This window comes from Colobus angolensis, unplaced genomic scaffold (genome assembly GCF_000951035.1).
Source record: "Colobus angolensis palliatus isolate OR3802 unplaced genomic scaffold, Cang.pa_1.0 Scaffold214, whole genome shotgun sequence".
Classification (NCBI taxonomy): Eukaryota; Metazoa; Chordata; class Mammalia; order Primates; family Cercopithecidae; genus Colobus; species Colobus angolensis.
In genome coordinates, this window is record NW_012115311.1 from 3,078,383 (window position 1) to 3,102,880 (window position 24,498).

Sequence of the window (24,498 nt, forward strand, 5' to 3'; positions counted from 1 at the left end):
AAGAAATGCAGAAGTGTGGGGAAAATTCTCAAATCTCCAAGACAGCAAACTTCAGGAGGAGACAAGATAAGATCAGATAAGAAAAAAATAACCATTGCATACATTTAAACTCTGAATTTTACATCCTGTGCTAACAACAGATAAAGAGCAAATCTTTCCTCATTCTTTTATCCCTTGCTTCCTTACCTGTCTGATTTCTTTCCAGCATGCAAGAATTAAAGTTATTCATGTGTGGAAACTTCTTTTTTAAAACTATTAAATGAAAAACAAAGTGGGATTCTGCAAGTCATGAGATGATAATTCTGTAAGCCACACCTGTTGGAATCGGATGTCAAGGTCAAAGGTGACAGGCTCTCTGGGGTTGCAGGTGACTGGCAGGCGGTATTCCTGATGTGATGGGGCGGTGCATGGCACCAGCTTCACAGTATAGGTGCCTGAGTAGTCACGTACCTTTGAGGAGAAGACATTGATATATTACATTTAAAAATCTGAGGTGCAATCAGACAGTAGCAGCAGAAGAAAATCAGTGAAGAGTCTTAGTCACTTACGGCAAAGTCAGAGACAAAGCTCCACTGCTGTACTGGCTGGTTATAGGTTGGTTCACTCCTTATGAGGTGGAGGGAAAATGTCAGGCCTGGATGATCAGCTGACATGATCACTGAGCTTGTAAAGGATGCTAGGAAAGTGCCAGTAATGAAAATAATGACATAGTGGTTCAATTAAGAGTACGTAACAGTTTAGAGTTTTCAAAACACACTATCCTACATTATTTGCTTCTGTTCTTATAAGAAGGCTGCAAAGCAGTCATGGTTGGTATAATTATCCTCCTCTGGCAGATGACGAAACTGGGCTGTGAGTGACTATGTGACTTTCCAAAGATCACACAGCTAGGGTGGGACTTTCTGATTCCCACTTCAGTGCTGTTTCTGCTCTATAGTTCTGTCAAAAGATAATTGTACAGAAACGCTCAGATTGCTCAGAGCTACTTTCTGGGGAGTCAGAGCAGCACAATGAAGGGTGATGTGAATGCATTTATTGTGCACAGAAGCTATGAGCTGAACTTAAAATAGTCTATTAGTATCCACACAGCTGGGCAAACCCAATTTATGAATGGAGTCTAATTTTACTTAGATTGCCAGCCATCATGGCTACACAGAGATTCAGTTTATTAGAAAGGTAGGCATGTAGAAGAAAGCTGTGTAGACCAGAAAATCCTCATTTTCCAGAACTGTCAAATACAATAAAGCAAAATGATTTTTTTGGATTATTTCTTTCTTGTAGCTCAGTTCCATAAAAATACAATGAAACCTCTTTCTCTTCCTAATTATTTCGCCCTATTCTCTTTTGTTAGAGTTCAAGCCCAGAAAAAGAAAGGATATAAAGATGTTGAGTGAACTATTTTCCCTTTCCCAATCTAACATAAGCTGGCAGAAAAATAGCTTATTTTTTATTTGACTCTCCATGTTACTAAATTGGTAACATGGAGAGTCAAATAAAAAATAAGCTCTTTCTAGTGAAATGTCCCTTATTAAAAAAAAAAAAAACAAATGAAGTTAGACGTGGGATTTTACAGACTGCTGCCTTATCTGCCTTATTGATATTCAAAGCACGGTGCATCACAGTTAGTAAAAGTGCATAGCCAATACTTATTAAACATAATTAACATGTCCAAAACGCAAATATGAACGTGAAGTACCTCTTCCGACCCTATTAAAAGGGTTTCTCGCAGTACCTAGGAAAAAGCTGTGAAAAGAGAACTGCCTGCTGAATGAATCATCTGCAATTCAATTTGCACAATGGAAGCAAAGCAGAGAAAGAAATCATTATTCGTATGCTCTTTAAGGAAAACTTTACTTAAAATGAACTCAGTAGGGTTTCCTTTTAATTTTACTCTTATTATTTTGCATTTTCTCTGAGAGTCTGCATAATGATAATTTTGTGGATTATGAGATGAAGCTGAACAATTATCAAGCCCTCATGGAGATAATCGAACATGTATAATTCGTTTGAGATTAAGGGCTTCAGTGGTAACAGGGAAGCACGCTGAAATGTGTGAAGATGGAAAGTCTACCTCATTTTTGTGTGATGAGTGGTTGTTAAAAGATAACAGGGCTTACCAGGATGTGACAGCACAAATAAGCCGTGGAACTGAGCCTCTGTCTTGAAGTGCACGGCCAAGCGCCCCTCATCACCGATGCGCATGCTGGTTGGATAGAGAGAGCCTATGATGGAGAAAGTACCAAGAATGACAATATATGTAGCCAGAGACCTCTTATATACAGATTCCTTCCAAAAATTAATTCATGTTTGATTTGTCTTTAAGCATTCTGGGCAAAGCGTATTATCAGAAGAATTCTGAATAATGGAGGCAGAAGTACCTTCATTTTCTTTTCTAAGCAGAAAAGGGAGCCAAAATGAATTGTTAAGTAACATGAGTGAAGTCACTATGAAATACACAGATTAATTACAATAGATCAAGTTTTTTTTTTTTAATCTGAATTTACAAAAATGGAGCTGTAAATTGAGAGGCATTACAAAATTGTCAAAATGATGGAGATTCGGACATGTAAATACAAATAGGTTTGAGTTATCTAGAATTATTCCTAATTTTATAGACTTAAAGAAAGCTCTGAAGCCTTCCCAAGAAATTTAGCAGTTTGATAAAATTTGGCTCCAGAAATCAGAAGCAAACAAGAGATTCTATGTGGAGGCTGGGAACCACAGAAAAATCCTCATTAAGATTAACTTAAATATACACCTTCTAAAACAAGGTGAAATAATTAGGAATCATAACTCAGGATGATCATATTATCTGTCACATAGCTCTAAAATAGAAACTATTCAAAATGAAACATGGAGAAAAAAGACAACAACAAAATGAACAGAGCATAAATAGGTTTTAATCCGCTTAAGAGAGTAGATTTACATTTGAGGTGTACAATTAACTCTGTTTTCCTGCTGACTGATAAAATGTAGTACTGGCATGACACTGCGGATGTTTGTGGAATCAGAACAGTAATATATGTCTGAAAAAGAAAAAGCACGCATACTACTAATGGATTTATCAAATTGATGCTTGTGGACTTTGAACTGTGAGTCTAACATGGAGATTGAAACCAAGGTTTGCAAATGCTTGCGAACTCGAGCTAGTGACATTCACAGAGTTTGCAGACATTCAGCTAAAGTATCCCAGAGTAACAGAATTTTAAATCAGAAGGAGATATTAGAAGTTTTATCTATCATTCAGAAAAAATTAAGTCTCAGAAAGATTAAGCAATATGCTTGAGATCTCACAGCTAGTTAGTTGTAGAGTCATGACTAGAATTCAGGCCACAATTTGTATTTAATTTAAATGCACCTCTTTTTTTCTGAAATAAAAATGTGTAACTTTTTCCCTTGGTCATTTCTTGTTTTCGTCGGAGCTTCCTCTATCCATTTTCTAGAATCCAGAAAAATATATATGTTGTGTTATGTAACACATAAATAATTAATCCCCTAAAATAGATCGCAACGATAAAATATGCATGAAATATATAAAGTTACATTTAATAATTCCATATTACACAAAATTTAAAGTTCTAATATGGTTTAAAGAGTTTTTTTGATGAAAAAGGTGAAATTATCTTATTATTGAATAGAAAAAGAAAATCTACTGAAAGTTGCTTGTACTACTTTTAGCAATGGCAAAAAAAATCCTCTTAAATAATCTAAATAGGTTACAAAACTATAGAGTGTTCCAAGTCTTCGGAACTCACCTTGAAGTTCAGCCTCTGGGGGGCTGCCAATTCCATCATTCCACAAGATGGCAGTGTCGTACACAAAAGTTAGACGAAGCTCTGACTTCAAGTCAAAATGCTGCCAGCCTCCTACCCCCACGGGGGAATGGAACACGTAGGAAACATACAGAGGGACTCGAAGGGTCACATAGGACTGCACTAGGTTTAGGACCTAAAACAATAAAATTACATCTATCAACACGACTCAGTGTTAACTAAATGAGCCTCATTTTGTACAAGCCATTTTCTCCTTTCGCTTAACTGAAGATTTTGAGTAATCACTGAGAAGAGGAAATGATAGCATTTTATAACACAGTTTTTCCCTCACTTAATTTTGGATCGATTAAATAGTTGTTACTAACTACCTTCATTGACAACAAAGGATATGTACCAGAAATCCTTAAGACAGTGCATTATTTTGAGCATATTATACTTACAAAATCGTCTTCACTTTAGAGCAGTTTTATGAAGATAGTTTACATACCATATAATTCACCTATTTAAAGTAAACAATTCAGTGGTTCTTAGTATATTCAAGGAGTTGTGCAACCAACACAATCAATTTTGGAAGATTTTCATCGCCTCCAAAAGGAAGCCTGTACTTATTAGCAGTCACCCCCTAATCCCTCCTCCCCGCCAGTCCCTGGCAACCACTAGGTCTTTATGTATTTATCTATCCTGGACGTTTCCTATAAATGGAATCATACAAAATGTGGTATTTTGTGATAGATTTCTTTCATTTTAGCGTAATGTTTTCCAGGTTGGAGCACGTTTCAATACTTCATTCCCCTGTTACTAAATTGCATCCCATTGCACGCACGCATTACATTTCGTTTATCTATTTATCACTTCATGGCCATTTGGGTTGTTTCCAGTTTTTGGCTATTATAAAAAATGCTGCTATGAGCTACTTTTTTATTAAGGGAATATGAAACATAGATCTGGAAGCAAATATATTTACTAATGATGTATAACATTTATAATATCTCAAGAATAATTAGTTGAAATGAAGTGTCTTGCCTTGAATTTTATGTTTTCCTCTTTCTGGTATTTAGTAGATGGGTTGGGAATAGTGGAGGATAAACTAATATTTATTTATTGAGTACTTACCACATTTCAGAAACTGTACTAGTTTCTCAATAAACACTATTTAATATTTTTAGTCTCCACCATAATTATATTTGCATGTATGGATGGACAGTTGGATAGTCAGTGGATTACAGATAGAAAGAAAAGAAGATAAAATTAAGACTCAAAGGAAAAAGGCACATGTCCCACAGTATTCTCGAAGCCTCCTGAATGGCTCGGACAAGATCAGAACTCAGCTTCTGGCCCATGTGTTTTCCTATTCTGTCATACTTCATCGTATTCCAAATGAAGATGAAGGCAGTCCTAAGGCCATCTAACAAAGGTTATCATATTTAATTCTCAAAATAGCTCTGCATGATAGTAGGACAAATACAACCAGCCTCTTCTACACAAGAGGAAAGGACTTAGGTCAGATCACACTCCACAGAAGTTTCAGTCAGGCTGTCTGATAATGGTCTGATATTTTGTTCTCTCCATTATATCACTGAGCTCACAACAAGAATCACAGGCATAAGTTAGCAAATAATTTAAACCACAAGAGCTATAATTTAGAACATTCTTATGAAGTTAAAAGTAAACTGCCCATGTCACAAAAATGATGACCTGAATCCCTAATAAAAATACATAGAAAAGAACCATCAACCAAACAAGTGATTTTATTCTGAACTGTATAGTATAGTAGCTAGCAGTCCCTACTACCTGCTAGCCTGGCCAGCGGGAGAGGTGCTTTTCATTAAAAGTCCTTTGAGACAGTAGTTTCTATGGGCAGCTGTTATTACTTCATGGAGCCATTGATTTTGAAGTGCAGTGAAATGGACAGTGATTAAGTCAATCCATATGCCACTAGTCCTTAAGATTAATATTTTACCTTACACTTTTAATAAACCATGATTTTAAAAAATAATTAGGCTTTAGGCATAGATTCCCAATTAAACTTTATAGGTGCTAAGAATACTCTTTTCCAATATTATACTCTATCCATCAGATGTTACTGAGTATGCTATTTTGGAGGGAATTACTAATATTCACTTCCTAAGAATAAGTTACTTGGAGTACAGCTCCCCGACTAACTCTTGTTTGATTTTATTTGATGTTGTGGTAAACTAGAGTTTGATCATTTTTGGACACAGAATCAGCATTCCATTGCATTTTCTTAGTACCCATGGCTAGGTCTTCTTTCTGTCTACTTAGAATCTCTACCTAGAGGAACTGGAGCCTAAATGAAGCTACCTTGACCATCTAGATCACCTACCTTCTTCAAAGTGAAGAGTGCAATGCAATCATTCAACTTTTAGATGTCAACTTAAAAAGCACTTAATTTTCTTTCAGCCTATCTCACAGGACTTTTCAAGGTATTTGTTTATAATGAAAGAAATATCTGTCAAACCTTAACGAAACCGAGACACAATGAGTGATTTCATATGTCCTCATTGCTGTTTGAAGTTTCTTCATCAAAGGCAAGCAATACTTTAAATTCCATATTTAAAAGGAAAGTGTAAAATGCAAATATCATGGAAAAAGTAACACACTGTCAAATTTATTCTACTACACACTGGGGTAAGTATATATCTTGCAAAATAATTTAGAGTGGCTTACATATAAAAGAAAATCAGTGTACAAAGTATAACACAGTGGGATGGAAAAATGACCTCTTAAGTATATTCCAGCCTCAAAGTTTCATATTCCTAAATCAAATGCACAGTAAACAGGAGGCATAATTATTCCTCAAAGCAACTAAGAAAAAAAATTTGTTTACTTTTCCAAAATTATGCTGTGTCTTCTCCTAAGTACATTAGAATTTCACGTTTTAAGTGAAAACTATGATTGGGGTTGCGTTTTGTAGCTTATTCATGCACATTGAACAATGGCATCAGTCGCTGTTTACCTTACAGATGGGAGAGTTAAGATTCTACATCGCAAAACAGCGAGCCAGGACAATAAACGGTCAAATGATCTGCAGTCTTCAATTATTTTAAAAAATTGGTTTCAAGAGAAAAGCTACCAAACTATTTGATAGTTCTAAGAACTTAATTTAGCTTTAATAACCATTTTGCCTCTGAAGTGTTTTTTATTGTGTACCCAAACAACTTTAAATTTTGTTTACACAATACGTGTCACACATAAAGGTAGAGTGGAATCATTTATTTAATTCATCTCTATTTTGCTTTTCCTGCTATTTATCTGTGTTTATATTTTAGAAACGAATAAAATCATTTTAGAGTCAAATATCATTAGAGAAATTTCAAATTTGTTTTTCTTGGCAAGTAAAATTCTTCACTTTTATGAGTGATGATCTGACTACTTTGTTGCTCTGTAAGCTTCTTGTCTGGTGTCCTCACGGGTACTTGGTATATTCCCTGGCACAGAGTAGGTGTTCACTGAATATTTCTTTAATGAATGAACATACAAATAAATGAGATGGCAAAATCAGATATAGTTTTAATAACAGCTGAAGCTAGATGTAGCCTAGCTGCATGAAAGTCAATCACACTTCATTGCTGTTAACAGATAACTATCCTGTTAACTAATAAGGTAAATCATCTGAATTGGGAGGTTGGAGAAGGCAGAAAACCCTTACAGAGTGTGTTAGATTTTCATTTACAGAGAAAAATGCAGGAACTTGACAATATTTTATGGTAGTAGCTTTAGCGACAAGAACACATGTAAAAAATCAATAATCTATCATGTTGTTCCTAGCAAAAGCAATTACCAGTTGATAAAATGTGTTTGCACAGTGATTACCTTGAGCTAAGATGCCAAATTTGGGAAGGACTAGAGAAGGGCAAGTAATGCCTGCTAGGTGCTTGGCCTGGGCTCTGTGGGGTTGTTGAGGACAAACAGACGTGGCTCAGCACCGGCTTGCTGCAGGGGCTGTTTGCTGAGGTGGTCAATAAAACCACGAAGCCTCTCTGAAGCACATGGAGTCTGTGCTGATGGTTTGCTTTTTATTTTTCTCCATTTTTCCATCCTTAATGCTGAAATGCAAAAGTTTGGAAGGCCCTCATGACATTCTAAAACAGAGTGTAAAGTAGAATTTACCAAGCATTTGCTTTCCTTCAGGTGCCATCTCATGAAATATGCTTGCATTCAACACTGATCTGCCTGTATTCAGATGAAACTGTCGACCACTGTTGTTAAGACATGGATTTGCACCATTTTACAAACAGAGGGTGTGGATGTAATCTGGCGTGTGTTTTCATGAACGCTGTCAGGCAGCATATTTGTATCAAGAACAAAGGAAAAAGTTCATCTGGGTTTCTTGCAATTGAATCTGTGACCATATCCATTCCTCACATTCACTCACATTCAATTTAATGCCCAGATAAGCATTATGATGTGTTTAACAGCTTAAGTTTATAAGCTACATGAACCTGGGCTGGTTATTTGAATTCTCTTTGCTTCAGCTTCCTAATCTATAAACAAACAACAAACAACAACAACAAAAAAACAAAGAAAAAAGGCAAAAATACTACTTATCTCAAAGGGTTGTTCTGAGGCTAGAATGAGTTGAAATATACAAAGTATTTAGAAGAATGGCAGGCACGTAGTAAACGATAAATAAATGTAAGCTATTACAATTATCATTGTCGTTGCTGTTATTGTTAGTACTATTATTATTTTGTTCTCTTCATTATAAACCAAAGCTAATGGAGGAAAATTAGGGCAATATCTCAGAGGGTTGAATTTCTTCTACTTTCATTTTTATTTTCTTCTCCCTCACCTATGCGTAAATCATATATGTGTGTACGTTGAGGTGAGGGTGTAGGAGAATATCAACAGCAAGGGGAAAAGTAGAAGCTTAACCTCAAGGAAGAAGGTAGAAGAAAATGGGATGGCCATCTGTGATGGTTAATTTTTGCTTTCAGCTTTACCAGATTAAGGGATACTCAGAGAGTGGGTAAAGCATTCTTTCTGGGTGTCTCCATGAGAGTGTTTCCAGAAAAGATTGGCATTTGAATCTGTGGACTGAGTAAGGAAGACCCACCCTCACTCAGTGTGGGTGGCCACCACCAAATCGGCTGGGGCCTAGACAGACAAAAAAGGAAAAGAAAAGGACAAAAAGAGTACTTATATCTCAAAGGACTGCTGTGAATTCTCTCTCTGTCCTGGAGCTGGGACGCTCTTCTTTTCCTTCTCTTGGATATCAGAACTCCAAGCTCTCTGGTGTTCAGACTTGGGGACTTTACCTGGGTTCTTAGGCCTTTGGCATCTTGGAGTGGGCCACGCCACTGGCTTCCCTGGTTCTCCATCTTGCAGATGGCCTGCCATGGAACTGTTCAGTCTCTATGATCTCGAGAGCCAATTCTCACAAGGAATCCCTTCTCATCTACCTATTCTGTCTCTGGGGAGAACCCTGACTAACACAATATCTCAAGCTTCACTCCAAGAGAGTAAGCAACATGTTTTATTAAATTCTATTACCATTTAATTCACAATAAGGATTTTAGAATTTTATAACAAGATCCTAAAATCTCAATGATTTACTCTGAATCTGGTCGTCACTCTGCTACTGATCATCATGGTTATGCTATTAAATTTATGTTTAACAATGCAAAAGCAGAAGAAGTCTTTCAGAAGGAACTCATACAAGTTAGCCATCTTCCTTAAGAAAGTAGCGCAAACTATTAAGAACTGAATTATGTTGTAATTCTTATATTGTACTCTCTCCTAATATGGAACGTAAGCTTTTCTAACAGGCAAAGCTTAACTGAAAACCTACAATTGCTGATTTTCACCTAATGGAGTAGAATCGTTGTCAGCTCTGATAGAGAAGCAGAGTAATGACTTTTCTAGCTGGCAGAAGTCACAGGAAGAAAAAAAATACTGAACACAAATAATTTGATACAGGAACTGGAATTTAAAAATCTTAGCAAAGTATAGTCACTTTAGCTAATCTAAATTTTATAGTAAGATTTGATTTGAAGAATGAACACAGTAGAGGGCGTGCTTTGCATTCAAAACAAAACAGCCTTGCTACATTAAAGAAGTGGACAGATATCATAGGATAAAGCTTAGGCAGGCAAGTGCAGGGTTTTTATTATTGACAGAAAACGCTACCTGGGTAACATGTACAAAAGATGGAGAAGTGCTGCCACTTTGTGGAGAAGATAGAAAACATTGTTAAGGGTAAAAACAGACTATGAACTAGATGAGATCCACAGAGAAGCTCAATAGCATGAAGTGATTTTTTTTTTTTTTTTTTTTAAATTTTTTGAGATGAAGTTTCACTCTTGTTGCCCAGGCTGGAGTGCAATAGTGTGATCTCGGCTCACCACAACCTCTGCCTCCTGGTTCAAGCTATTCTCCTTCCTCAGCCTTCTGAGTAGCTGGGATTACATCTAGATATTAGAATCAAGCAAATGCTGACCAAAATTTGGCTCTGATATTTCTGATATCAGAGCCAAAATTTGGCTCTGATACACCGCGCCTGGTATATGATATTTTCTATAAAATACAAAATTATTTTTTTATTCTATCAAATAAAAAAAAATACAAAAATTAGCCGGGTGTGGTGGCGGGCGCCTGGGATACAGGCATGCGTCACCATGCCCGGCTAATGTTTTTTTTTTTCTTTCTTTTTTTTTGTTGACAGAGTCTCGCTCTGTCACCTAGGCTGGAATGCAGTGGTGCGATCTTGGCTCACTGCAACCTCCATCTCTTGGGTTCAAGTGATTCTCCTGCCTCAGCCTCCTGAGTAGCTGGGGTTACAGGCGCCCGCCACCACACCCGGCTAATTTTTGTATTTTTTTTTAGTAGAGACGGGGTTTCTCCATGTTGATCAGGCTGCTCTTGAACACCCGACCTCAGGTGATCCGCCAGCCTCGGCCTCCCAAAGTGCCATGATTACAGGTGGGAGCCACCGCGCCTGGTGGATGAAGTGATTTGAAAAGGAATGAGAACTACGATGTAATCCTATTTCCATATCCAATTTTGTTTATGCCAATAGATGCTGTGATGTAAGCAAGAATCTGAGAGAAAAGCAACCAGAAAGGAAATGGAAATAATTTAGTAAAGGATTGGAAGCAGCTTTGTATAGAAGACCTGAAGGAACTAGAGATACCTGATCTATAAAGAAAAAGGCTAAGGTAGATTTGTTAACATGAGCCTGTATTTTTCTTATGGGGATTGAATCTTTATTTTTCCATGTTTCTTTCAGGTGGCAAAAACAGGTTAGGAAAGAGGAATCTACAGGACAAACACTTATAAGTGTTTAAGTAACTTGTTCAAAGACATATAGCTAGAAAATATCAGAGCCAAATTTTGGTCAGCATTTGCTTGATTCTAATATCCAGATTCCACCATCTTATACTGCCTCTCTATTGCTATTTCTATTGGCATTTTTAGCAATCCCTGCAAGTTACTAAATATTGCTGCTTTTTGACAAGCTGGCCATGGTCATGTCTCACCACCTCTGAGTCCAATTCAACATCAACACCAGCTGAGCTTGTCGAAGTCCACAGCTTTACCCTGGGATTACCTCATACTAGTTATCTAGTTTTTCCTTGCTACTGGTTGTTGTATATTTCAACACCTTATAAATATAGCACAAAAAATGCAGCCTCACTTTAGCTCAATCTGGAAGGGCATTATATAGTCTGTATACCATTCAACACTTCAATGCATAAACCTACTTATGTAACTCCTTGTTTAGTTCAGGTAAGTTACAGCATTGCTTTTAGTTCAAATCCTCATAACCATTTTAAATCATGCCCTACATATTTTAGGTTCTCTATTGTAACCCTGAAGAAGATCTTGCTTCCTTATCGTTTTAACAACTTTGTTGCTGATGATGGGGTAGGGGTGAGGATTGTGTGTGTGTGTGTGTATTTTATGTGTGAATGTCTGTGTACTGTGAAGAAGAATCAGTAACTGTAGAGTGAAAATAAAAATAAGCTTTTAATGAAAACACTTTCGACTATGTTAATAATAGATAAATGAATCAAAAAGCAAGAAAGAGGAGAAAAACAGAAAGAAAAGGAAGGAGAGTAAAAAAGGAGGCTAGAGGAAGAGAAAATTTGATAAAAGTAAGAGAAGAAGAAAGTTATAAAAGAGGGAGAAAAATTAGACTGACTCCCAGGATTGTAAAACCTCATTTGAGGTGGCTCATGACACAACATCACAGGCATCTGTACATAAACACAAAAAGCAGATAGTGTATACTTTGAAGAGAAGTCAGTATTTGGATTTTTATAATATCAGAGTAGATTTGAGCTTAAGGCAATAATTATACAGCATCCTTTTGACATAGATATAATATCTCTAACCCATTGTCAAAAACTGCATATATTCTGGTCCATTGTTTAGAAATAGACATGGATTTTAACACCACGTCAGTTAGCGGTCCCCTGTTGTCAGTAATGACCTACACCACCAAGATGGAAAACTGGAGTCGGGACTTAGTACAAATCTAATGTATCAAAACAAACCAATTGGTTTGTACAGTGACTAAACTCAGGTGTTATAAATCTGTACCTGTCCATCCGTTCCAATGGTGCCACCACAGTCAGCAAGGAGTTCTGACATGTCATAGTAGCTAACGAACTCCCATAAACAGGCCTCTAGGTTCAGGTTCCGGTAGAAGCGTAAGGTATTGGAACCTCTGATAGACAAGCTGTACTGGTAAGGATATGTCTCTCCAATTATTTCCGGATTTTTGGTAGCATCAGTCAAGAAACCATAATGAGTCTTCACTTCAGTATAATCCAGGAGGTTGGAGCACTTGTGGTTTCCAACTCTTGTGCCGTCAGGGCTGAGGGTGAGCTCAAAGTTGGAAAGCTCTTTAGTGGAGATCACAGGGAGCATGCCTAGGGTAAATCGAAATCACTGTTAACATTCTTTCAAGTCGCCAAGAATTTTGAACACTTTAAAACTTCTTTATCTCTTGAGAAAACAACTGTCATAAAATACCGTCCAGCAGTGATGACCAAAGTGGTGTCCAGGCCCAGTGATGCGGCTCACGCCTGTGATCCCAGCACTTTGGGAGGTTGAGGTAGATGGATCACCTGAGGTCAGGAGTTCAAGACCAGCCTGGCCAACATGATGAAACCCTGTCTCTACCAAAATTACAATAGCTGGGCGTGGTGGCGGGTGCCTGTAATCCCAGCTACTTGGGAGGCCAAGGCAGAATTGCTTGAACCCGGAAGGCGGAGGTTGCAGTGAGCTGAGATCGCATCACTGAACTCCAGCCTGGACAACAAGGGTGAAACTCCATCTCAAAAAAATCCCCACAAAAAACAAAAAAATTAAAAAGTGGTATATTAAGAACCCTGGGGTTCCCCAGGAAAATTTCAAGAGATCCACGACTTAAAAGCTATTTTCATAATGATACTAAGTTATTATGTGACTTTGCCACCCATATTCTCTCACAAGTGTGGTTTTTTGAAGACTACAAGATATGATAAATTGCAACAGATTGAATGCAGAGGCAGAGAATCCAGTTATCTTCTATTAAGTCAGACATTAATGATACCTTCAAGAATATAAAAGTACCACTCAATTTTTTTTTGTTTTATAACATAGTTTTTTTAAAGGATGTATTTCATGTTAATATGTCATGTATTTCTTTTTGTTATTTTTAAATAAGTGAATAAATATTTAACAATTCCTCAGTTTTAATTTAAAATCCAATAAATATTTATAGATATCACCCACACAAACAAAATCTCTTTGAGATCTTCAATAATTTCTAAGATGTCCTGGATCATAAAAGTTGAAAACTGGCCATGCGTGGGGGCTAAGCACTTCGGGAGGCCAAGGCGGGCGGATCACTTGAGGTCAGGAGTTCGAGACCAGCCTGACCAACATGGCAAAACCCCGTCTCTACTCAAAATACAAAAATTAGCCAGGCATGGTGATGCACACCTGTAATTCCAGCTACTCAGGAGACTGAGGCACGAGAATCGCTTGAACCCAGGAGGTGGAGGCTGCGGTGAGCTGAGGTCGCGCTACTGCACTCTAGCCTGGGTAACAGAGTGAGACTCTGTCTCAAAAAAAAAAAAGGTTGAAAACTACCACCATTATATAAGTACAGGCTAAAGACTGAAAATTTGTTCTGTAAAGGGTCAAATAGTAAATATTTTAGCATTGTGGTCCCTGAGGTCTCTGTTGACTGTTCAGTGCTGCCATCAGAGTGAAAGCCACTACTATGTGAAGGAATAAACCTAACCGTGTGCAATAAATTTATTACAGGCCATGGATTTGAATTTCATACCATCTTTATGTTTCAAAAGTAGACTTCTTGTTTTTCCTTTCTTTCCCCAAACATTTAAAAATATAAAATACATTCCTAGCTTGCAGACCATATGAAAACAGGGAGCAGACTGTATTTGGCCACAGGCCATAGTGTGCTGAGCCCTGGAATGAGCAATACAGCAAAAGACTATGAACCAGTTCTTCCCTTTGAGCCTTTCCCACCTTTTCCTCTCAAATTCACTCGGAGCAAAACTCCGGCCCCACAGAAGAAGCGGTCAGCCTCAACGACACTTCTGGCAGAGCTGTGGCTACTGAACATTGAACACTGCATTCAGAAAATGCAAAGCCAAGTCCTAGAAGTGGCAGAAGAGACCACTCTTTCTTTTAGGAAATAACTCTTATCGGTCTGTGTTTCCCTGATGGGTCCCTACTCAGCCCTTTGCAGCTCAAGTCACACCTCCACATGGACCTAGAGATTGGGTGGTTCAGGGACCAACATTAAGGTATAAAGGAAGGACTGCAGATTCCTGACTACCTGCCCTTCCAATCCCCAGAAAAATCTCAGGTTTTGATAGGCAGACACAGCAGATGTTCTTGTTCTGGGGGAGTAGATTCTACCTTGTAGCTCCTAATCATATTTCCTCTCCCTTAGCTACATAAAATATAACTAACATACCAGGTAATAAAATTAATACGAACAATTTGCTACAAGTGTAAAGTGAATTGAGTGGAAAATAATGTGAAAATGCCTTCTGCACATGGTAAAATATCCATGAAGTATGATAAAGTTATTGATACACACATTCTGGTCACAGTTCCCTAGCCAGAGAAAATAAACACAATATATAATACCTGTTAGTTTCATTTTTTAAATTATATTTACATATCTAGGAAATGTCTTAGTTACATGATAAATATTGAGAGAGACATAAAACTCCAGCTATAAAATTGCAACACATGTTGAAGGTAGATACTAAGATATCAAATACTTTACTGTAACTTCAAGTTTACAATTGAAGATGCATTTGTACCCTTTCATAAAAGCTAGACTATGTACTAGTTTTGTTTTATCATGTCTGGATATGTATTACATCTGTCTAACTTTAAAGAATGCTTACATTGTCATAGTTATAAAAACTGTGTAGAACAAAGCTAAAAAAGTTGAAAGAAGCAGAAGGACTTGAAGCTCAAGTTGCAAACTGAACATTTGTTGAAGCTTGGTTATTTAGAAGATGAAGGAAAATGCACCAGGTAATGAAGAGTCTCAAACAATTCCACAGATTTGCTTACCCAGGTCACCTACCATCTATGTGTGGCATTGTGACAGTGAGCTTGATGAGGTTTGTGTAGTCTGGGTCCTCAGGGCCTGTGTAGCGCAATTTAGCTGAGAATGGCTCTGCCCCAACTACCCCAGGTACACGGGGCTGACAAAGACCTTGAAAAAAAAAACCATATTTATGCAAAAAGAAGGTAATCAATAATACCTAAAGAATGTTTTAAAAATAGGAGCTATTATTTTTTTATGTACTTTAAACTTCTCTGTGGAGTAGGGCATGGCTAAGAGTTTATATCATGTCATAAGGAATTAGAAGGCCACAGGGTGAGAAGTAATCACAGCAGACAGTTTAGTGGCCACTTGACAATTTAGGAATTGTTCAAACTTTGAGAAAAAATAGTTACCATTCAACGTAACTTAATGTGTGCTGGTTATTCTAAGTCATGGTCATATTCACAAAACCATTTAAATATAAAGTATGAACAGATACAGTAAAAATGATTGAAAGTCAGTAGGATAAAAGTAAATGTAGTTAAACCAAGTAAATTTTATTTTTACTGTAGAATAATATACTTATCATTAGTTATGTTTACAATACTTATAAGTGAACAAAACTAAAACTGCTCATTTTAGGAACAAAAACTAAAGTCCCCTAAAAATCAGAGAGCAAACTGTGTACAGTAGAGTTTTCTCTATATATGTAATTTTTTACAGTATGTGTATTATACATTATACTCCATTTTATATTCATCTCTCTTTCTCTCTCATATCTCCCAGTGACCTTCAAGAATTTGGACATGAAACTCTTTCTCCAGTATTTCCTTTAAGAAAACAGTGGGTTTTTTATTTGAACATCATGAAAGGAACCAAGATGCTGAATTATAATTTGAAGAGAACTTGGAAAGATACAATTGCTTATCTATTAGTATAAAACAGAGAAAACAGACAAATATTTACTAGAATAGCAACGAAATCAGAGGCAGGCCCCAGCATAGAGGCCGTCTGATTTATGAAAAGAGAGAATCATTTTAAGGCATTATTTAAATATTTGATGCTGAATATACAGTAGTCGCAGATGGGACATATGACCTCTCTTTATGCAGCAAATTTACTTTTGAATGCAGTATGCAAATGGATGATTTAGAAATAGAATCATATATATGCAACCGTTTTTAAGAAAAATCTCATTAAAAAATTATTCTGCAGTGAAGGATTTATTTATACAGTGGATTTCCTGTCTTTCCAATGTCGTCCCCAGCCACGTCCTATTCTCCATCCCCAATGTGCCTTTGCTCCAGCCTTAAATACAGTCTCTTTTAATACCAAGGTGTTCATTTGCACATACCCCTCTACCCGGATTGCCCTTCCCCTCCCGTCCCCAGCAAAATCCTACTCACCCAACAACCAGCTGAGCTCCCGGCACGGCATGAGCTCTGTTCAGATCTGAGCCTTGCACACCATTTTGCCTTGTCTCCTGGTTTTTCCTCCTCTCCCTCTCAGAAGCTTCCCCATTTCTCTGCTTGCCATTCCCAGAATATCTCACATTCTTTCTTGCTTTTACGAGTTGTTGCTCATGCTTGGTTTCCTCTACTCTTTCCAGATTCAGCTTGAGCCTCCCCTCTTTGATGAGCCTTTCCTGACCCACTCAGAGTAAAACTAATCACTTCTACCTGTGCATTCCTGTGCCCTGTCTAGACTAAAATGTGTCCGCATCGTCAACTGGACCAAGAAATTCTCAAAAGCAGGGATCCTGTATTCTTTATTTTATTGCCAGCAAAAAGCATTGTGTCTGGCATATAACAGGTACTTAAAGGTGGAATGAATATTTTGTTTTCTAATACATAATTTTGTAAAAATAGATTTTAATTTTTAACTACTTACAAAATACATGGAATATGTGGGACATTTGGCAGTCTTAATAACCAGAAAGTAGACATTTGTAATATTCCACAGTATTCCAGTGATCTTCAGGGGAAAATGGCAATGACTGACCTTCTTCTCTGCTGATGGTTACAATAGGGCTCATGAGCTCCAGGCCTTCATCCCCGTTGGTGTTCACAGCACGAGCCGCGCACTGCACCCGGGAACCAGGCTGAAAGTATATAGAGTCCAGCGTGACCATCTTGGATGATGTAAAAAAGGTGTCGAAGTCCACTTCTCTCATAGGGCTGGTCACACCATCAGGGCCCGCAGGTGCACTAGTCAGCCACCGGTACCGGGTCAAAGTGTCATTGATGTTCTCACTTGCACAGATAGAGCCTGTTTTATCATAGTCTGAATATTTGGGGTTGCAAGCCTATGGAAAACAAATGACTGTGTTAGGAACAGAGTGCAGAACAGTGTGGAACGCATTCTTCTCCCGTTCTCTGTCATCGAGTTTTCACTGCGGATTTCCCCAATTTGCACATGCTCTTCATACAACTTCCGAATTTTGATTCCCAGCCATGATAGTGTTTATAAATGCTGATCTTGCATTTCACACAGCTTATTGGATGTTTCTATTTCTAACTTAATACGTGTAAAATTGTTATTTATATCATAATGTCTTGAATCATCAGGTTTGCCAATTATCCTTATTCTCTCTTTTTTCCTCCCTCCCGTCCTGTCTCTCATCTTACCCCCCTTATCCAGTGAGTCAGGAACTCGGCTGATTATTCTTTTGCAATATTGCTTAAGTTGATGCCTTCCTTTCCACTCCCAGCAGCACTTCTCTGTCTAATTCAGGGTCTTTTCTTCCAGTCCACTGACACACGACTGCCCTGTTAACCTGCCAGCTTAACCCTTCTGATCATTCTCCTGTGTAAGAACTCTTCGCTACACAACAAATGAAGTCCAAATTTCTTAATATGACATTGAAAACTCCCTATACTTTGACACCAAATTATCTCTGCCTTGTTGACTCAATTAACATGCATTGTGTCCCTTTTATATATAAGTGATTATAGAAGTGCTGTTGTGATATAAAAATAAGTAAGTCATAATTTTAGCTCACAAGGAACTTACAATTTAGAGTCAAGAAAAGGTAAATTTTAAAAGTAGTGATAATTTGCTATTTCTTACGCTCTTTGTTTCTAGCTGTAGCTCATGTTGCAATCCCTTCTTCCTAGAACGACCTTCCCTTATCAGACTTGCATCCTAAACGATCAAAATTCCACCTGACCATCCCAAATCTCCCCTCATATATGGACCTGCAGCTCTGACTTCCAATCTGTATCATTTTCATGATAGTGGTTATATCTTGCCTTATATTAGAGTTACCAATTCCTATATTCTTTTCTTCATCTATAAATATCTTGAATGCAGACCTCATATCTTATTTATTTTTCTATTGGTGACAGACTGAGATAACACACTGTGTACACATCAGTTAATGAACCTTTGCTGGGTGAAGAAAGAAAAAATGGGAGCTTTATTTGATTAGTGTTATATTTGCAAAGTTCAAGGCTTTAATTAAACCATGTAGTATTTTTCTACTTTCATTTCCTCATAACAAAGCCAATGCTATATTGATTACACTTTAAAGTTATTTGAAATAATTATCTTACAGTTTTCCTCAATTTTGTGAATCTCCTACTCACTGTGATACAGATGACAGGATAGCCTGACACGGGTCCAGCACTCTCCTTAGCTTTGGAAGTGTCGTCATACATCAACAGGGATACAATTTGAGGGACAGAAGGAAAAGTGACATCTGCCATGCTGCTCATTTCTTCTATATACACAATGGCTTTGGTCACCTAGAAGGAAAAGATAATTATCACTGATTAGTGAAATATTAAACTTTTGATGCTTCTACCATACAGGACAATACTCACGATCCCTGGCAAACCCATGGCCTCATTATGATGCAAAGTGTCATACTCAGAGCCCCTGGAGAGCAACTGGCCCTAAGTGGCCTAAGGCACATGACCTTGGCACCTTGTTCACATCTTATGGTTCCAGGGAGGGCAGCTGAGCCCAGGGCAGTCAATCCAAAGGTTGGCCAGCGGCCCACGAGGTGTTTGGGCTCTAATTTTTTTTTTCTCTCCAATTGTGATGACAGTAACTAAACCTATCTTGGGGTTGTGAAGGGAAATTTCATGAAGGAGTCAATTCTTTGACAGTGGGAGTAGAGCTGGAGGGCATTCTGAAGGAAGGAAGATCAGAGAGGTCATGGGATAGTGTGAGCCTAGGTGAAGCAGATGCCAGTAATAAGAAATTTTTTAAAGCAGTCAAGGGCAGAAGGCACCACCTGAAACCCAGGCAGGGGAGAATTTGAGTTCCAGACAGAAGAGGAATCCATGAACACCTGCTGCTGGGCAAGGTGACAAGAACACCTTGCTGTGAACTTGCCCTGGCTCCCAAATAACCTTCCAATATCTGACTACATAGCATAGTTTCCCAAACTATCTTTACATGTATATTTTTAAAAGAAGCTTTCATCACTGGAAGTAACTTGAGTGAATATTCTTTTCACCCAAAAGAATTTCATATGCTACTACATAAAAATAATAATAAAAGATTCATCTTACGTGATGAAGACACAAAACTATATTTGATAAAGATTGCCCATACTTGAATTTTAAATAACTTGATGAAAAGCAAGGCACTGTAGTAGAAAAACCATCAAGCAGTAAAGATTACAAAATGATAAAAATATTTATGGAAAAATGTTTCCAGCTTAAACTCATACTAAAGTGAAACAAACAAAAAAGTAATACAGCAAATTTAAGCAAAGATATAAAAAATTAATGCATTCCAAAAAGACATGTAGTTTTAAAAATTATTTCCCTTGTCAAGGTCAACATTCTGTGGAATTATGTTCATTTTGAGGAAAATCTGGTTAATGAGACAATATAAATTAAGTAAGTATAGACAACAAGATTTAGGACTGCAACATTTTGATCATGAGGCTGTGGACATCAAATTCTGATAAAGCCAGGGGAAACAGATCGTGATTTGGAGGATTAGCAAACTGCTTTGTGGGTTTGAATATGTTCTATGAGTTGTGGCACTGAATTAATAGTTCCCTCTTTACTCTGAGATGCTACTTTCTCTCTGATGGTTAATCCCAAGGTCAATCAATTATTACTGACTGACATGGGGAAGGGAAGTGCACCGGTTTGGGGCTCCGTGACTTCAGTCCTTGAGTTTCAACACATATTTTTCAGAGAAAAAGATAGGAATTTCTTGACTATGATCTAATCAGAAGAAAATATATTTAGGTGGTAAAAAAAGATTATGCATATCTCTTTCATGTAAGGCTTGTACAAAGTCTCCCTTATTTTATTGTACACTATGTGATTGTTTTTATGCATTTTCTCTGACAAACTGCTGGCCATGGATTTACATACACATTACATTACTTACCTGCGTCTCTGCTATCATATTTTCATCAGGTTTTAGGTGAACAGTGAAGGCTTCTCTCATCTCTCTCACCCCATCAAAGATAACTTCGATTTCAACCACATGCTGGGTTTCCCCTTCCTTAAACTCAATTTCTACAAATGCAAAATCACAGATTTAAATCGTTTACATGTGAATATTAGAAGTTTCCTATCAAGCATTTTTTTTTTGTTTGTTTGTTTTTTGGTCTGCGGCCTGCAATGAGAAATACATTTTACACTGTGGTCCAGTATTTTTGGGTGTGTGTGAGAAACGAAATCAAATGTTTAACAAACATCACTAATTCTTACTCTATGCATTTTACTTTAATATTTTCTTGTTTCCCAAGACTTTATTTTTTCAATTTTTTAATTTCCATAGGATTTGGGGGGAACAGGTCGTGTTTGGTTGCATGAATAAGTTCTTGAGTGGTGATTTCTGAGATTTTGTCTCACCCATTACTTGAGCAGTATACACTGTACCCAATTTGTAGTCTTGTACGCCTCACCTCCCTCCCACCCTTTCCCTGGAGTCCCAAAGGTTCATTATATCATTGTTATGCCTTTGCATCCTCATAGCTTAGCTCCCACTTATGAGTGAGAATATACAATGATTGGTTTTCCATTGCTGAGTTACTTCACTTAGAATAACGGTCTCCAGTTCCATCCAGGTTGCTGTGAATGTGATTTTATCTGAAGAAAAATTTTAATAATAAGACATTGGCTTTTGGCCCACAGTTTGAAAATATGCTGAATTATGGGAGGGACAATCAGTAGTGCTAATATGGGTACATAATCAGAAAAACTAACATCTTATTCTCCAGAATTTCTAAACCAATAGGACTCAAGACAAATGAATATGATCACAGATATAATAGAGTGTGAATGGGATTTACATTATGTATATATGTAGAAGAGCCGGATAAATAACTGTTGAGTTTTTTATACAATATCAAATTATATTTCAAAAAAACTTCTTTGTGTTTTTCAGGGAAACGTAGACAAGTAATATTAGATAAATGCTAGTAACTGTTTTCCCTTCACCCTGTCCTTTCTCACTAAGAAAGAATGGCTTCAATGTCATGAAAGTTAAATCTAGAATCCTAAAAAAAATCAGAATTCTTTTCTTAACCACTCATTTCAAAATTACTAAAAATCATGAAAATTATCAGATTTTATTGAAGTCATAATTAAGCAACTGATCATACTGTAAAGCATGGATAAACTACTTTGTTGGTTTTACTATACCTTTTGAAATACTGTTTCAAAAGAGAAAATATAAAGCCTATAAAATATAATTATCCCAATTAGAAGAGTCAACAGATGCCAGTTTCTGTTGTAGCTGCAGTTCAGTTATTATAATTCTAAATTACAAATCCTTTAGAGTCTGGAAGAAGAAAATGAATTGCCAGGGCACTTTCTTTTTTCTGCTTCAATTTTTAAATTATCAGGTATGAGGAGCAATTTTCTTCCCTTTATCTTTAAATAATTTTCTTTTTCTTTGTAACATTAGTTCTCTGTTTCTAGATACAGCAATTATTTCATTAGCCTTCACATATTATTTGAGCCTATCAGTCCCAGATTTCTTATACCCTGAGAGAACTTATAGTTCTTGTTCCAGAGAAGAAAATAGCTAATCATTTGCTTGATTTGACCTGTATGGGGTGACATTAAAAAATTGGTTTCTAACATTTAAATATCTGGGAATTTCATAGGAAAACAGATTTTTGAGTTTTTTTGGCACCTTCCTGCATGGCAGGAGACTATGACCACTAGGCTATGATAATACAGGCTTTTCTCGGCAAGGAATGGGCTTGCTGGCTTAATGACATTAGAATCACTCCATTTTCTCTCATATTTTCCTTGCTTTACTCGTTTTCATTGCTTATCTTAGATGTGTAAACATTCAAGGTTTTGTAATGCCTTGAGTTATACAAACCAAATTTCTTAGAATTTAAAAAATTAAATATTTGTTTTAAATATTTGTTATTGTTTTCTGATAGTATACTTGCTGGATGGTGGGCAAGTTTTCTCACTCACATTTATCTTTTTCTGTCACTTTAGACAATTTTAGCACGCAAAAAAATTTCAACTTTTGTCCTATATTTAATTTTTTTCTGTTTTTTTGCAAAGAACTCACTTCAGTTTGAACCTTTACAGGAGAAATTAGAAAACGTTTCAGAAAAATATTCCTTAAATTTTTAGTATAAACATTATAAAACACATGTTGACATTTATTGGATAAAAGAGACCAACAGGTTTATTTAATATTTTAACTTTTTTCTGACTTTACTTTTCAGTTTACTACATAGCTATAATTTTGTTTCTGTTTAGCAAAAGGAATCATTTTACTCTCAAGAAAAACATTTTTTGTTAAAGATCATGTTATCAATATTTAGAAGATTCTTCTTTCATGTAAAATCTGCTCATTATAGAAATATACTTTATATTTTATAATTCAGTAGCTAATCAGTTTTGTTTTCTCTGGGATTATGTGTGATTTATTTCAAATATATATTATGTTTTACATAGAGAATAATCTGGGGATAACTTTGAAGCTTGTATATTCTTTCCATATAGTGGTTACAATTTGATACCAGCTCCTCTGTAGAAGACGCCATTTTTTTTATATTGCTTCACTAACTTTGTTACTGATTCAGGGATACCTATCAGTTGTTTTCTCAGCTTTGTTTGTAAATTAGATAAAGATGAATGCCTGAAGGGCTAAGATCATCAAGAACGAATGACTCTTGATAGGGAGAGGTGGGAAAGTAGAAAACAGTGAATAATTAGACTCCAAATAATTCATAAACGTAATTTTGGACATAAAGTTACTTTTCTTCTGTAAGCAAATAATTCAGAGAGAGAGCAACTGAGAGAGAACTGAGTTTTTTTTGGTTTGTTTTTTGAGACGGGGTTTTGCTCTTGTTTCTCAGTCTGGAGTGCAATGGTGTGATCTCCGCTCACTACAGTCTCCGCCTCCCAGGTTCAAGCCATTATCCTGCCTCAGGCTCCCAAGTAGCTGGGATTACAGGCATGCACCACCACACCCAGCTAAGTTTTGTATTTTTAGTAGAAACAGGGTTTCGCCATGTTGGTCAGGTTGGTCTTGAACTCCTGACCTCAGGTGATCCACCCTCCTCGGCCTCCCAAAGTGCTGGGATTACAGGTGTGAGCCAAGGTGCCTGGCTAGAGCTGATTTGTTTTAATTACTGATAAAAGTAAATGGCAGGCCAAGTTTAGTGGTTCCTGCCTTTAATCCAAGCACTTTGGGAGGCCAAGGTGGGCAGATCACTTGAGACTAGGAGTTTGAGGCCAGCCTGGCCGACATGGTAAAACCCCATCTCTACCAAAAATACAAAAAAATTAGCTGGGCATGGTGGCGCATGCCTGTAGTCCCAGCTTCTTGGGAGGCTAAGGTGGGAGGATCGCTTGAACCTAAGACACGGAGATAGTAGTGAGCTGCGATTATGCCACTGCATGCTAGCCTGGCCAACAGAGTGAGACTCTGTCTCCAAAAAAAAGAAAGAAAAAAAAAGATGATGACATGGCTCAACATTTGCAAAAAGAGAGGGATGAAAGACATCTCTAAGTGGCTCCTTTTTTTGGTTTACATTTAGATTGCTGGTGTTCTCTAAACCAAAATAGATTATTATCACAGTTATTATGACATAGAAAAATAAGGGAATTATTATTTAATCTGGTAACTACAATGAAGGTAAAACCAATAGAAAGTCAACTCAAAACAGAAGGTTATCTAGCACATTTACTCAAAATTTCCCTAAGTCCTAACACATATACC

General features: G+C 37.0%; 1 protein-coding gene across 1 annotated transcript in view; it reads right to left on the reverse strand.

The window, feature by feature from the left end:
* Positions 1–24,498, reverse strand: part of FREM2 (FRAS1 related extracellular matrix protein 2) — a 194,413-nt gene that overhangs the window by 4,716 nt on the left and 165,199 nt on the right. Inside the window, exons 12-20 of the mRNA XM_011942985.1 lie at positions 20,683–20,813; positions 18,912–19,070; positions 17,326–17,629; positions 15,361–15,492; positions 12,339–12,670; positions 3,756–3,948; positions 2,118–2,222; positions 549–676; positions 316–450 (exon numbers count right to left, since the gene is read on the reverse strand). Coding sequence (XP_011798375.1) covers positions 316–450; positions 549–676; positions 2,118–2,222; positions 3,756–3,948; positions 12,339–12,670; positions 15,361–15,492; positions 17,326–17,629; positions 18,912–19,070; positions 20,683–20,813 — 1,619 coding nt within the window. The remainder of the gene's footprint in view (positions 1–315; positions 451–548; positions 677–2,117; positions 2,223–3,755; positions 3,949–12,338; positions 12,671–15,360; positions 15,493–17,325; positions 17,630–18,911; positions 19,071–20,682; positions 20,814–24,498) is intronic.